The 14749-nt window shown below is 47.4% G+C and overlaps 1 protein-coding gene across 6 annotated transcripts in view; it reads right to left on the bottom strand.

Moving 5' to 3' along the window:
• Positions 1–1469: 1469 nt before the first annotated feature.
• CASP7 (caspase 7) overlaps positions 1470–14749 on the bottom strand; it is a 28850-nt gene continuing 15570 nt past the window's right edge. For 4 of the 6 annotated variants that reach the window (XM_054729001.1, XM_054729003.1, XM_054729002.1 and 1 more), the window contains exons 3-7: positions 6360–6616; positions 5489–5617; positions 4368–4543; positions 3879–4008; positions 1470–3077 (exon numbers count right to left, since the gene is read on the bottom strand). In XM_054729001.1, the coding sequence (XP_054584976.1) occupies positions 2848–3077; positions 3879–4008; positions 4368–4543; positions 5489–5617; positions 6360–6616 (922 nt within the window). In that variant the 3' untranslated portion in view covers positions 1470–2847. The remainder of the gene's footprint in view (positions 3078–3878; positions 4009–4367; positions 4544–5488; positions 5618–6359; positions 6617–14749) is intronic. The other 2 variants (XM_054729004.1, XM_054729005.1) reach the window with 2 other exon arrangements.

Here is a 14749-nt window from a genome sequence, read left to right as displayed (position 1 = left end):
AGTTTAAGATTAGAGCCCTGACCTGTTTGGCTCAGTGGATGGAGCGTCGGCCTGTGTACTGAAGGGTCCCAGGTTCGATTCCAGTCAAGGGCATGTACCTTGGTTGCGGGCACATCCCCAGTAGAGGGTGTGCAGGAGGCAGCTGATGGATGTTTCTAACTCTCTATCCCTCTCCCTTCTTCTCTGTAAAAAATCAATTAAAAAAATATATATTTTAAAAAGTTTAAGATTAGAGTTGACTGAACACATACCCATCCTGGAATAGGATCTGTAGTCTTTTTTTAAAAAATATATATTTTATTGATTTTTTTACAGAGAGGAAGGGAGAGGGACAGAGTTAGAAACATCGATGAGAGAGAAGCATCAATCAGCTGCCTCTTGCACACCCCCTACTGGGGATGTGCCTGCAACCAAGGTACATGCCCTTGACCGGAATCAAACCCGGGACCCTTCAGTCCCCAGGCTGACGCTCTATCCACTGAGCCAAACCGGCTCCACTGAGCCAAACCGGCTAGGGCTGGGATCTGTAGTCTTGATAAACAAGTGTCTGCCTGATGAAGTTGTCTAGGACAAAGGCTTTTTTTTTTTTTAATCCTCACCCAAGAATGTTTTTTTTTTTTTTTTCCAATTGATCTTGAGAGAGAGACAGAGAGAAACATCAATCAGTTGCCTCTCGTACATACCCCAACCAGGGACTAAAACCTACAACCTAGGTATGTGACCTGACCAGAAATTGAACCCATGACCTTTCGGTGTACGGGATGACGCTCCAACCAACTGAGCCATACTGGCCAGGGCCAAAGGCGCTTTCTTAATAGCATTTCTATGTTTCTGATCTAAGGGGCATGAGGTAATCCTCTATTTATAAACTGAATTAAGTATAACTGCTCGAAGAGTTTTTGAAAATTAATTTTTTTAACACGACATCATTTCTCTATAATAAATGCTTTCGAAAGCCAATAACTGGAGTGCTATGATTTTTACTTCAAATGACAATGTATGTCGGCACATTTATTTCTATAAAAGGGAACAGGAGAGTCTACTTTCCAAAGAACAGCCTGTGAATTCTGGGGAAAGCGGGCTGGGTGCCTGTTGATTCTTGATTCATGATCTCTGCTTAAATTTTGAACATTTGGTATATTTTAGATGGCAGAACACCAGGGACAAGTCTCATAAACTGACCCTACATCCATTTTCTTATTGAAAGAAGGTAGTTTTACACCATCTGACTTGTTGCCAATTAATAAATGGCAGCCCATCACAAACAACTTCAGAAGTTGATTAACCCTTTATGTGAGGAGTTTCGGTGATTCCCAAGTGATTACTTAGTATTCTGTGAGTGTTCCAGCTTCAAAAGAAACGCGAGTTATATTTTGTGTGGAGGCTGAGTGAGTAGGGTCAATTCTTTTCCTGTTTTCTCATTTTCCCACGACCATAAGACACATCCAAAGGAACAGAAACTGAGCAGGTTAGACATTAATCCACCACATTTTAATCAATAAATAGGAACATTAAACCCATTATTATTTGTCAAAAGTTCAAAAGAAACCACCACCTTGAAAACAAAGTGCAAAAAATCTTTGCCATCAATTGTCCCCCACTTACCAAAAAATGTACTCAGAATAAGGCTTGGAATCATCTAAAAAGTTTCAGGTATCTATTAAAGCTAAAACAGACTGGTTTGCACATAGTGGGCAATACGTAGATTATCTGACAGCTGAATGAATAAAGGACTGAATGGAGGAATTGCTAAACATCAGGGAATACAATTATTTCTATTCACATTATGGGCAGCTTACATCCACTCCTTGTTCCTCCCCCGCCCCATTCACTACCCCTTCCTCTGCTGTATTACAGGGAAATACACTTCCCAGCGCCCTTGTCAACTGGCTTCCAGGTGGGTCTGGAAGGGTAAGTGCCGGAGAAGACTCGGAAGACAGAATGAGGTGAAGCCAGGGTACTTCTCCATGTCTGACTCATCTGGTGTTGCCCCATCTCAGGCAGTGGGCTTGCCCCTGCCATGGCTCCGTTTTCCATAACTCCTCCCCTTGGGGGTGCTAGCGCCCACCAGGCAGCCCTCCAGCTCCTGGGGAGACCCCAGCTTCTGGACTCAGGGAACCACACTGCCTCACAGCGCTAGGTGGTAACAGCTCCCTCTTTCTTATTGGGCTCCTCTTTTGTCGTCTGTGTACGTTCATTTCCTCTATTAAATTTCTTCTGTTGGAACACCTAGAACGGTTTGTTTTCCTGACTGCACCCCGACTGATACACAACAGAATCTTTAAATTATTTTCCTTTGTAACTTATATGGGAATTTAAATTTCTGCATGAGAATCTGCCCTAAGCCATTAAAAAAAACAAAAATCACTCAAAGCACACTCTATCTCCCGCTTCTGCAATATCAGGGAGACCACCCCCTTGGCTGTGCTTTGTCAAGCACTGGGACTCTCTCTTTGACAGGTACCAACATGACTCTAATTGTTCATCAAAGGCACCCCCAACCACAGTGGACACAGCCAAGAGTCATCTGCAGAGGTAATTGTTGTTGTATGTGCTACGTGGACAACCAGAGGAAAAGTACAAACCAAAAAATAATAATAATAATAAAAAACCAGAATCTTAAGAGGAAATGACAAAGTCATCGCGTAGATAACATTGTGAACGTTCAGAGAACGTAAGATAGCACCAGCAAGTCCCTTTCCCCTCGAGCCAAGAAATTTTCCAGAAATAAAAATCCTTTAGAATTTATGGAAATCTCAAGAGCATTAAAAAAAAAAAAAAGAAAAAGATCTGATTCATCAATAAAGGATCGATTGCTTTCCATCTACATGGCACGCGTGGGCAAGGCTACTTAGAGAAGTAGAGGTCCTTGGTGAGCATGGAGACCACACACGGGATCTGCTTCTTCTCGTGGAACTGAGGGTCGTTGGACCGAGACTCGAAGTGCCTGGCCACCCTGTAGTTCACCCTGGTGAGGATCTGCAAGAGGTCCAGGCTTTTCCCGTACTCGTTCAGGGTGGCGCAGAGGGCCTGCACAAACCAGGAGCCGCATCCCGGGTTCCTCCACGAGTAATAGCCTTCAACAGGACAGGAAGAAGAGCAGGTCAGCTGCCCTGGCCGCGGCCCCACTCACCCCTGACAGTGAGCTCTCAGGGTCGGGGGCCCGCCCACGTACCTTTCTGAAACGAGGTCCCTCTACTCTGCATGCGAGTCCCTAATGAGAATCGTGCTGGGGTGCTCAAAGGGCAAACGTCTAAAGATTGGGAGGGCTGCGTGGAGATGCTCAGCACACGACTTGGTGGACCAGCAGGGATGCATGTCAGATTGCTAAGTGAGTGTGTGACACGTCCAACACGGAGCCTGCCTAAGGAGAGGCTGGAGAATTGCTCCGTAACTGGAACGCCTCACCATTCTTTGGGGTGCGTGCTACTTTTCAATCCAAGGGGGACCTCAGAGGATTTTGAGATATATTCCTGCTGCCGAGGGAGAACTAGAGGCTGGCTCCTGCTGAAGAAATCTCGAAGTGAGAGATGGCTGAATGAGCAATTACCTTAGGGGCAGAGCTAGGAGAGCCAGCTGCCCTGCGGGGGCTGGAGGAAGGGGGCCATAAGCCAAGAAATACGGGAGGTTCTAATTGCGGGGGAGAAAGTAAGGACATGGATTTTAACCCCTACAGCCTCCGTCCGAAAGGGATGCAGCCCTGCCAATCCATTTTGGAATTCTGACCTTCAGAACTGTTAAGATCACACATTTGTGTGTGTTCAGCCACTACGTTTGGGGTAGTTTATCACCGTGGCAATGGGAAACGCATACAGCCCCAAGCCTGCCCTCTGATGGTGGAATGGCATGGCCCAGTTAGCAGATAAGGGACTTGATACCTGACACTGTGGAATAGGCGAAGAGAAAGTCGGCCTCCACGGGGATCTTCTGTCGGGGGCTGGCATCTGTGTCACTGATAGGCCCCGAGTCGGCCTGGATCCCGTCATCGAGCTCTGTCCCCCGGCACGCCTAAGTGGCAAAGCAGAGACCACTCCATGGAGTCAAGAACAGACACATGCGCGCTGTTCCCTGCTGTGTCCCAGTGCCTGGAGCTGTGCTTGGCATGTACGAGGAGCTCAGTGATAATCGGATGAATGACTAAATGAATGTTGAACTGAGTTTGTCAGCAAAGCAAGTAACAGTGTGGCAATGTCTTAAAGAAGCCCTCATGATCTGTGATCTGAAGCAAACACTGAGAGGTAGAAAAACAAAACCCACACTTGCATCCCCCAATCGAAAAAGCACGTAGATCTGTAGAGATGATACGGTCCAGGTCACGCTGTAACCCGTTCCCCCTCTCAGTGGGGCTGGCTCTGAAAAGGGATTACCTGGATGAAGAAGAGTTTGGGTTTCTCCAAAAGGCTTCTGCATCTATCCCCCCGAAAATGGCCTGTCAAGTCCTTGATGTCCATCTTGCCGTCGGTTCCGTAAATCGAGTTTTCTTCTCCGTGGCTCAACAAGACGCAGGCGAAGCAGGCCGCATTTTTGTGGTCCTCCTCAGAGGCTGCAAGCAAGGGATTTGAGCAGCGAACAGTTAAAGCACAAGCCCTGTGGGACCTCAGAGGTGGTGCCCTCCCTGCCCCCACCCCAGCCTGGCAGAGAGCCATGCAGGGGGAGGAACACCCCGCTGGAGAGGAGGAGGACCAGTGGAGAAGTCAGAGAATTCTAGAATTCTCAGTCCGAAACCAGAATGGAGCTGCTGTCTCATGAGGAAGTGAACCCCACAGGTGGGAGGGTGGAGGCAGCTGCTGGGAGGCAGCATCGTGGGGTGCTGCAGGGGGTGGCCCCGCTATCTGTTAGGTCTGTGACACAGGGCACATTTCTTTGCCATTCTGTGCCTTGGTTTCCTTGTCTGTAAAATGGATAGGACAGTACCTATGACATGAGTCAATATTTGTAAGGCAGTGTCGTGCAAGTCATTTGTTAAAGAAAATAAAGCATCGTGCTAAGTGAAATAAGCCAGTCACTAACGGACAAACACTTGATGTTTCCCCTTACGAGGTCCCTAAGGAGTCAAATTCTCAGAGAGAGAAAGCAGAATGGTGGTTGTCAGGGGCTGGGGGAGGGGTGAACGTCATTGTGGGGTACATGGGATTATTCTTCCGTCTCTTCCACCAGGGAAAAGTTCACTCTTAAACTGTGTGGTCAGCAGAATGGTATCCATTTGTTACTTCCCTAGGAATTAGCCTTTTGAAATTGAGACTTTCTGTAGAGACAGACCTTATTTCTCTTGCTGTCACATAAGCTGATTTCATCTTTTTACAGAGAAAGCTAAGTTTCCTGAAAGAGACCCACCCACCCAGAGACAGGTATGGAGTGGTCCGGAGGCAGGAAAGACCTCCCACACTGAAATCCCTGTGTCCTGCGAAGCATCCCTGAGACCAGCTGGGGCCCTGCTCCTCTCTCGGGCGCAGGAAAAGGACAGAGGGAGGAAGGGGTAGGCATGCACCTTCTTTCAGCAAATTGTGCATCTCGGCACAAGAGCGGTTGTTATACACCACCACGTCGAAACCCAGGTTTCGGAAGGTCTTGAAAAGGGACTCGGCATCTCTGTCCGTTCCGCTCCGGACGGACATACCTGTGGGAGTCAAGCACCAGTTCCCGGTGAGCAATCCTCGGCGGAGCACTGTGTGCCGGCATCACCCAGCCAGGCGCCACGTGCAGCTGAGAGGTAACGCTCAGCTGTAGTCAAGGCCAACAGCTCCCCTCGAGTCTCAGCTCATGCACATACATGGTGGGCCCCTGGACTACAAGTTCCCGATTTCTCCACATCCCTTCCTGTAGGGAGCGGTTATAGGGTTAAGCCTCGGACTGACCTGCTGGCCAAGTCGCAAACAAGTCCCAGCTTGGAGGGCACAGCCCTCTAAGCATAATTAAGCCTGATCTTGTGACTGCTCCCTAGATCTTTCCTGGGTGGCTAGTGGGCTGTGGGAGGGGCAGCAAGTGCTGCCAAAACAAGTGAAACTTACAAGAACATTGTCAATTACCTTGTTTACCCCTGACTATAAATAAAGCATCAGCTTTGCAGTCTGGATCTGTTCTGTGGCCTCAGCCAAGCACAGAAGATCCACCTAGACCCAGCTTATTCTCTTGTCTGTCTTTTTCTTCATCCTTCACCAGCCCTCCCTCAGGCTCGCCGAACCCTTGGCTGTGCTGGCGTGGCACACTTCCTCCTGGACATGCAAATACCATCTACAAAGGGGCCGTGTGCCCTAGCAGCTGGGCACAGCATTCTCTGCTGAATGAGTGCTACCAGTCTTAACACCGCTGGAGAAACTGGAAGGGAACAGGCAAGGCGAGCCCCTGCCCACAGCACCTACCTGTCGATTCGTCGAAGTTCTTGTTGTTTATGATGATGCATTTGCCCACTTTCTCGAAGTTCATGTTATACCGATATGTAGGCTCTTGGTCCCGGGTGGCCTTGATGGATTTCCCAGAGTCATCTTTCTTCTTCTTACTGGGAAACAGAAAGCCAGTCAGGGGCTGTAGAAGAAGCCAGGACATGAATGGCCCCTCGCTCTTACTATCAGCATGAAGGGGGCGGCCAAGGAAGCTGCAGAATCTGTGACGGAAAGACCTGGGGCAGACACACGGCTCTGTTTAATCATCACATTTAAAAGGAACGTGCATCTTAATTGCATTAGTTGCCAGAGGGAAAAAAACAAAAATCACAATGCAATACCAGAACGGCTGCACCTGTGGGTGACCGTGCGCAGCACCTGAAATGGTCACGCATGGTTGGGGAGAGCCGACTTTGTGCGGCCAAGTGGCGGAAGTCTTGGAAAACTGAGCTTAAATATACCCTGTGACAGAGCAATTCCACTCCTCGGCACGTGCCCCAAAGTGAGCGAACACGTGTACCAGAAGACAGACCATAGCATGCATAGAAATAACCCAAATGTCCAATCACAGTAGGAAGGGCTAACTGCTCAATATTCGTAGAAGGCAACACTAGGTAACAAGGACAGTGAACAAACCATGACAACGTGAAGCCACAGGAACGAACCTCACAAGTCCGATCCTGAGGGAAAGAACCAAGATTTAAAAAGGTGCCTATAGGAGGACTCCGTCTTTCATCAAGTTCAGAAAACGAACACCTGGTATCAGAAGCTGGGAGGGGGTTTTCTTGATGGTGGGATAGTTAGGGACCGGAAGGGGCAGGAGGAATTTCTCAGCTGCAGGTCATAGTTTGTTCTTGATGTGGGTGCTGGTTACATGGCTGTGTCAGTTAGTGCGAATGCATGAGCGAGTGCCCCTTAATTCGATGAACATTCACATTATACCAGGGGAAAAGGAACAGCAATTTAAAAGAAGACAGCCGGCCTCTTTCAATCTTCAAACACCTAAGTCCAATTTACCAAAAGCCTAGCATGTAAGCCCTGAGGCCGGAACAGGAGTATCACTGAGGGGCAGAGGAAAAAAAAAGTCAAATGTGAGTGCAAAGCCGCCCTGCTAGTCGTCCAGTCGAATGTAAGTCCCACAAAAGAAGAGATCGTTTTATTTAAAAAAATTTTTTTTAAATATATTTTTTTGATTTTTTACAGAGAGGAAGGGAGAGGGATAGAGAGTTAGAAACAACATCGATGAGAGAGAAACATCGATCAGCTGCCTCCTGCACACCCCCTACTGGGGATATGCCCGCAACCAAGGTACATGCCCTTGACCGGAATCGAACCTGGGACCCTTGAGTCCGTAGGTCGACGCTCTATCCACTGAGCCAAACCCGTCAAAGAAGAGATCGTTTTAAATCTGTTCTGAAAAACTGCTGAGTCCCTAGTACCTAGAACAATGCCTAGCATATACGTGGCTCAATAAATATTTGTTATAAACTACAGGCCAATATCCCTTAGGAAGACAGATACAAAAAATCCTTAACAAAATATACGCAAGTCAAATCCAGCAACCTATAAATGGGATTATGCATCATGACCAGGTGTGATTGATCCCAGGAATACAAGGTTGGTTTAAATCTCTGAAAATCAATTAATGTAACACATCATATTGATAAAGGCCAAAGACCCTACGGTCAACTCGATACAGTACAGAAAAGGCATTTGGAAAAATCCAACACCCTGTTATGTTAACAATGTGAAATAAACTAGGATGACGATGGAACTCGACTTGTGAAGGGCATCTGTGAAAACTCCACAGCAGCACACTCACTGATGCAAGACTAGACGCTTCCCCCTAAGATCAGGAACAAGCCACACAGGCCCACTCTTGCCTCCTCTATTAAATACTGTACAAGAGGTTCTAGTCAGGACAATTAGGTTTAAAAAAGTGTGTTACATACATGAATGAATGGAGTCTTATTCCCCCATTTTTCAGATATGAAAACTAAAGGCCACAGAGAGGCTGGGGTTGTCCAAGATCGCCCAGCTAGTGATCAGCAAAGTGGGACCAATCAGGCTTCCATGTCAGCATTCTAGAGCCCGATGCCCTTGAATTATTCATCTCCCGTTCCGCCCAAGCTCTTATCAAAAGCTGGAAGAGGGAAAGTGAAAGAGAACACGAAGCTTGTTACCCATCAACTGTGGGTCCAAGGGTACTGGGCTCTGAGTTGTCATTAAATCTTATCTGTTGGGGTTTCTCAGGATCTCGGAAAGGACTTGGCCTCTCCCTTTGCCTCCTCCTACCTCGGTCCAGATTACAGGTTAGCTCTGTATATCGAACCTTCATTTTCCTTATTGCTATTATTCAACTTCACCATGACTATATCCTCCACTTTCATAAGGCCTAATTTCTTCCAGATCATCTATAGATATTAAAGGCTAATATGCAAAGTGTCCCCAACCAGGAAACTGGGAGTTTGATCGCTCGCTATGACATGTGCTGAACACCAGGGGTCAGTGAGGAACAAAGGAAAGCCCCCGTAGCAGAGGAAGGAAGGCCCCAGCTGGCAGCCAGAAGGCCCCCAATTGCCCCTGATGCTGGCCAGGCCTAGTAACCCTACCAGTGCATGAATTTCGTGCACCAGGCCTCTAGTTTTATTTTTAAAAAAGAAGTCTTCTGAATCTGTTCTTCTCACTCTCCCTCCCTTTGTTTGTTGTCTGTTTACAGGTAATACCAGGTTCTCTTCACACATCTGCCCCCAGAGGCAGCTCCAAAAGAGCACTGGACCTGGAGTCAGACAGAGGTCTGTATCCCTGCACCTGTGCAACCTGGGCCAGTGAGTCTCTGCCCTTCACAGAGCATCAGTTTCCTCTCCCCAAAGATGGAGCCTTCTATGACTGTCACAAGATTAGACAGGGGGCTCAGTGGGAGCGGGGACTCCCATGCAGCCTTCTCCCCTCCCAGGCCTCAAAAAAAAACCTCAGAGGAGTTGAGTATCAGCAAATCGAGTTTCTGTATGCTTCAAGGACATACCATTGGGAAGGGGTAGTACAGGTCATTGCTGCCCTGTCAATAACCCCTACTGACAGCATCTGTGCACATTAAAATATGTGGCAACAGCCCGGCCAGTGTGGGTCAGTGGTTGAACACTGACCCATGAACCAGGAAGTCAGGGTTCGATTCCCAGTCAGGGCACATGCCCAAGTTTCAGGCTTGATCTCCAGTTGGGGGCGGGCAGGAGGTAGCCGATCAATGATTCTCATTCATCATGGATGTTTCTATCTCTCTCTCCCTCTCCCTTCCTCTCTGAAGTCAATAAAAACATATTTTAAAACACATCTGTGCACAGCCCTTCATGGGCACCACGATCTCTGGTCTTCAATTGACGTCTCTGAGGTAGGTGGAGGGGGTACAATCACACCGATTGTATAGGTCCCTATAATAACAATCAACGTCTGTCAGTGCTTTTACTGTGGGTGGGGATCTGGTTAAACTCTCAGCTGCCTTTTCTCATTGACTCCTGACAGGTCTTCAGGTCACTTAAGGCCAAAGACCCTAATCAGAGTCGCACTGAGTCTGGCAGGCTGGAGAGCACGGTTTATGCACTAAAGCCCTTTCAGAGATAAAAGTCTATTTTTATCTTGGGCAGCATGGATTATTTTAAAACCAACTGCACAATATCCAAGTAACAAAACAAGATGTGATTCCTTTTAAGCTGCCATTAGCCCATCCTCAATGATGAGCAAACAAAACCAGTGAGCATCTTTTAAAGAGAAACAGGCTTGAATGTATCAAAAAAAAGGACTCCGCTTCTATCAGAATAGAATTTGGAAAATTAAATGTGTGTGTGTTTTTTTAAAGGAACACAATAGGGAATAAAGAAAACACTTTCCATGGTTATGAAAAGTGCCTTAAAATTGAGTATGAAATGTGATTCTTATCCTTGGTAAATATCTCAAAAGGGAGGTAAGGAAAGTTCCCCTTACCTAGCCTCGCCCTAACTTGAACTCTCATTTTTCAAAATGAACTTAATATCTGCTTCCTCTTTCTGGATTTGAGGGTGGCTGATTCTGCAGGAACACAGGACAATTGTTTTTGCTGAAGTATTTCTTTTGTGTGTGACATCTAATATTACTTGGAAGTGCTTCTGGATTGACAAGTTTTCTCCCCGCCCCCCCCCCCTTGCCTCTCTCATTTCCAATTTTGAATTTTAATAGCATCCCTCAATTAAAAGACCTGGCTGGCAGGCATATGTGATTCAGCTCGCCCCCCCACTCCCATAAATGACCAGCAGGACACTTCGAAGATGCAGTTCAGTCTCTACTTCCTGTTTGGACTGGAAAGGGCAGGGTCTTTTCATCAAAACCACAGAGTATTGTAAAAAAGAATGAGGAAGCTCTCTGTTCTGATGTGAGATGATTTCCAGTAAGTAGTGTGAAGCGTAGAATGAAACAAAAGGGCAGAACAAGATGCTACCTTTTGGGGGAAAATGAGGAGGAAATAAATGGATGTTATCAGTACTAATGTTACTGTATATCGTTAAAAGTGGGTACCTGTGTTTTGGGGGGGCCAGGAGCAGGATAGCAGGAAGGAATGGGAAAAAGAATTTTGACTGTATGCCTGTCAGTGTATGTGAATAAGTTCATTATTCAATAATAAAATTATTATTAATAGCTAAAAATCACTTGCAGCAAATAGATTTCGAGATCGGACCTATTTTGAAGATTACTGGATTTTTATGCTAATTGTTGAAAGGGCTCCATTTTTCTGTTTCCCACTGTGGTTTTACCCATCTCCCTAGCCTTTCAAACGTCTTACTCTTCTATGTGTCAATCATAACATTAGTAGTTATAATAAGTATCATTATACCCTTCCCTATCAAATACCACTCTCCACCTGGGTGCAGCCTTTGGGACCCCTGGCTCTTGGCCCAAAGGTCAAGCAAGATGTGCCTTGAGAGGCACACACTGTGAAAGGTGCCCCAGGATTAACAGCAAGGTGTATTCAGGGCCATGTGTGAGATTCACAACTTCCCATGAAACCTGCAAGATGGAGCTGAACATTCAATGGAAATGACCAACACAACCAAAACGCGTCCCCGGCACAGCCTTGGTGGAGCTGTCGCTCACCATTAGCCCAGTCAGGGGAGGAAAGATGGGTGATCCCCGTGCCAGCAGCTCATAAAGTTACCGTCTGTCTGGAAATCAACTGCCAGAGCCACTCAGATCATCCGATAAACAACGCCCACTGGATGGGAGTAACGGCCGCAAGGGCTCCAAAGAGATGGCGCTAATTAACCAGCCAACGGCAGGAAGATAGCAACAGTCCACAGATCTGCAGAACAGCTTCTCACAGGGGTGAGGCCGGGGAGGGGACGCCAAGGGTAAAAAGAAGCTTTCAAAGATCCAGATTAGAAACTTCTTCAGCTGGAGATCATCCCCTCCCGAGATAAGATTTTCTAAAAGTGGCTGTTCTTGTCCCACTTTCATATAAGGCCTTTCCGGCAGAGGACGGAGGCTGCAACATGTGAGAACACGGTCCCCGACAGGTGGGCACGCTGAGTTCCTTTTAAGTCCGGATCAATGGACTCAGCCTTTCTCCTAAATCTGACAAACGGTACAAATGGTGGAGGAACCACTTCAGGTAGCTCCCCAAATCCCCAGGATCAAGTATCATTAACATTGGTGGGATGCTTTATGCTTGACAAAGTGTGTTAGTGACCCTTCTCCCATTCATTCTGCAAAATCCAGACCAGAGACATGAGAAGACTCAGCAAATAGAAGCTGGCCAGGGTATTCTTAGGTCACATTCTCTCTCTTCCCATTCTACCTCCTTCTCCCTTTGCTCATTCTCTGCTGATAAACCTACCCTTTACCTGGAACTTTTTTTTTTTTAAACGTTGTGAAAACTTCGGCCAAGATTATTATGTTGAGAAGAAATATCCCCAGCCAGGGTCCTTGTTTTGGAACCTGCTGTTAAGTGTGAGGCTCATGATAACCCAGACCAGTGAATTAAAAGTTCTAAATCCTCTTAAAGGCTCATGTGTTCCACAATTGGCTACAGATTTTAGAGCAGATCTGGCCAGAATATCACGGTGCTTAGGGCCAGATAAGCAAGACTGTAACAACTAGGAGGGCCTGGAAGAATGACTTAGTAAATGCACATACGTGTGACTTAGTAAATGCACATACGTGTGCACGCATGGGCAGTCACTAAGGAAGCAGGCTGGTGCACTGCGCTGCTTCCTAGCCATCCTCACTGTCTCTTGGTGTTGTGTTTCCTCACCAACCCGGGCCAGTACCGTTATCTCCGTTTCCCAGATGTGTTCAAAGAGGCTCAGATCTCTGCCGAGAACACAGATAAGGCCAGCGTCGATGACCAGGAACTGGAATTATCCAAACTTCTTAGGTACAGAGCCAGTTTGCAGAGCCTCACATTTCACAGTGCGAGGCCAACGCAGTCATTTCCACAAAGTCAAGAGGCCAAAAATGACAACCCACGCTCGGTGGTTACTGAATATAAAAAGACCTCCGGGAGGAGTCTACGGCAGCGCCTACCAGAAAGCACCAGCGGATTAAAACCGCCGGCTTACTTTGCAAAGAAGCGGAAAAAAGTCTCGGAAAAGTGCCCGCTGAACTTTCGTAATCCGCTCCGGGCGAGAATGTAATTTTCCCCATGGCCGGAGTGGATAAGTACAGGTTCTATCCTCTTACAGATCCCCCAGCCTGCTCGAAACGTGAATTATAGCTTTCTATATTTGGAAGGGACGAGCTAGAAGCATGCAAAGCCCACGAACAGAATTCCCAGGAGCTCTGTCTGTGTGCAGGCATTCCTCAGCACGAGAGTAAACACCCGCCCAGGCACACGTTTCCTCTGGGCCGGTTCACTGGGAATGAGAGCTCTGGTTTTCGTAGCTGCTTTGTCTAAATATTTTTGGGATGATTCATTCATGGTTGCCACATTTCAACCGAGGGCAATCCCAACAGTCCTGACATTCCAAGGCACAGAGCAAGGCCGAGAGGAGAGGAAAGGAAAGAGGCAAGGCGATACCTCGGGTCTCCATTCGAAAGCACCCCACTTGGCATCAGAGCCAGGCTTCGCCCTGCGACAGGCAGCGCGCTTCCCTCTTCTCTGTAGTAATAAAAACCGAACATGCTTGGAGCTCAGCAGGAGACAGAAGGCTGGCGTAGCGGGCCGGGCCCTGAGGCCTGCGACTGAATCAGCAGGGAGCTGCCCGCTGGAGTTTTCCACAAGACCATTCACACTGGGGCTGGGAAAGTCACCCTGGCCTCCCCCTTCTCTGCTGACCAGCAGAAATGCCCAGACTCCACCCTGTCCACCCTGCAGCATCCTCCCCACCCAGCGACAGCTCCCCAGGGACAAAGAGGCTTTCCATGTGCATGGGGTCCAAAGGAAAAAAAGACCCACATTCCCTCTAAGAGGCAGTCAGCAGCTCCATCTTTTAGAGCAAAAAGCTGGAAACAGTAGAGGAATGAATGGCTAGGCCAGGGACCGAGAATTAGTAGAGGAAAATCCTACACAGCTATGCAAAGTGATGGGTACACAGAGGCAGGCAACCCACGGAAGGGCCGAATCTACCAAAAGGGGCAAAGCAGGAAGATTGCAAAATATGTGAAATGGATAGGGTTAAGTAAATGAACAAAAAGAGGAAGTGAGTTTGTGGCGAACCAAACAGTTCAGACTCATTAGGATATTTTTTTTTCCTCCTAAAGGCACTCAAGGTAGTAATACAAACAACAAAAGACGAGAGTGGATACCAGAGCCGTCGATTTTCCACGAGGCACATAAATGTTCAATGGTCTTGAATGAAGTCAGTGATCCCAGGAGTCACTACAGTTTCCCATCTCACCTCTCCAAGTGCAAAGGCGAAAATGTGAACACATCAAAACCAAACACTTCCTAAGCAAATGGCTCAGCAAAGCTTCTCCCCGTTTCCTGGTTCAGGGTCACAGTCGGTGCAAAGTGTGACGCTTACAACACCTGAGACCCTGGGCAGGCCTCCGAATCATTTCTGTGCTCAGGTCCCCGACCGAGAGGGGAAACCGTCTCAGTGCATGTTTCTCTGAAGCCCAGTTTGCACAGATACACTAGGAAACCAAGTCAGTTTAATACAGGCTAGGGGAAAAAAAAAAAAAGATTCCTTCCCCTAAACACAGCCCTCCACATTTTCCTCTTCCCCCTGGAAAAGGAGCAGAGGAGGTCTCTGACAGTAAAAATGGACCAAGGGCTTAAAAAAATCATTCAGGGGAAATAAAGAACGGAATTCTCTTCACCTAACCTGTAACTGAGTGGAAGATACAGTGAGGCAGAACTCAGGACAGTTAACACACTTCAGTCCTCATTCTTACACAACCAC

Source organism: Eptesicus fuscus, chromosome 17 (genome assembly GCF_027574615.1).
Source record: "Eptesicus fuscus isolate TK198812 chromosome 17, DD_ASM_mEF_20220401, whole genome shotgun sequence".
NCBI classification, from domain to species: Eukaryota; Metazoa; Chordata; class Mammalia; order Chiroptera; family Vespertilionidae; genus Eptesicus; species Eptesicus fuscus.
Note: the sequence above shows the minus strand (reverse complement) of the source record. Positions and strands in the feature narration are given on the sequence as shown.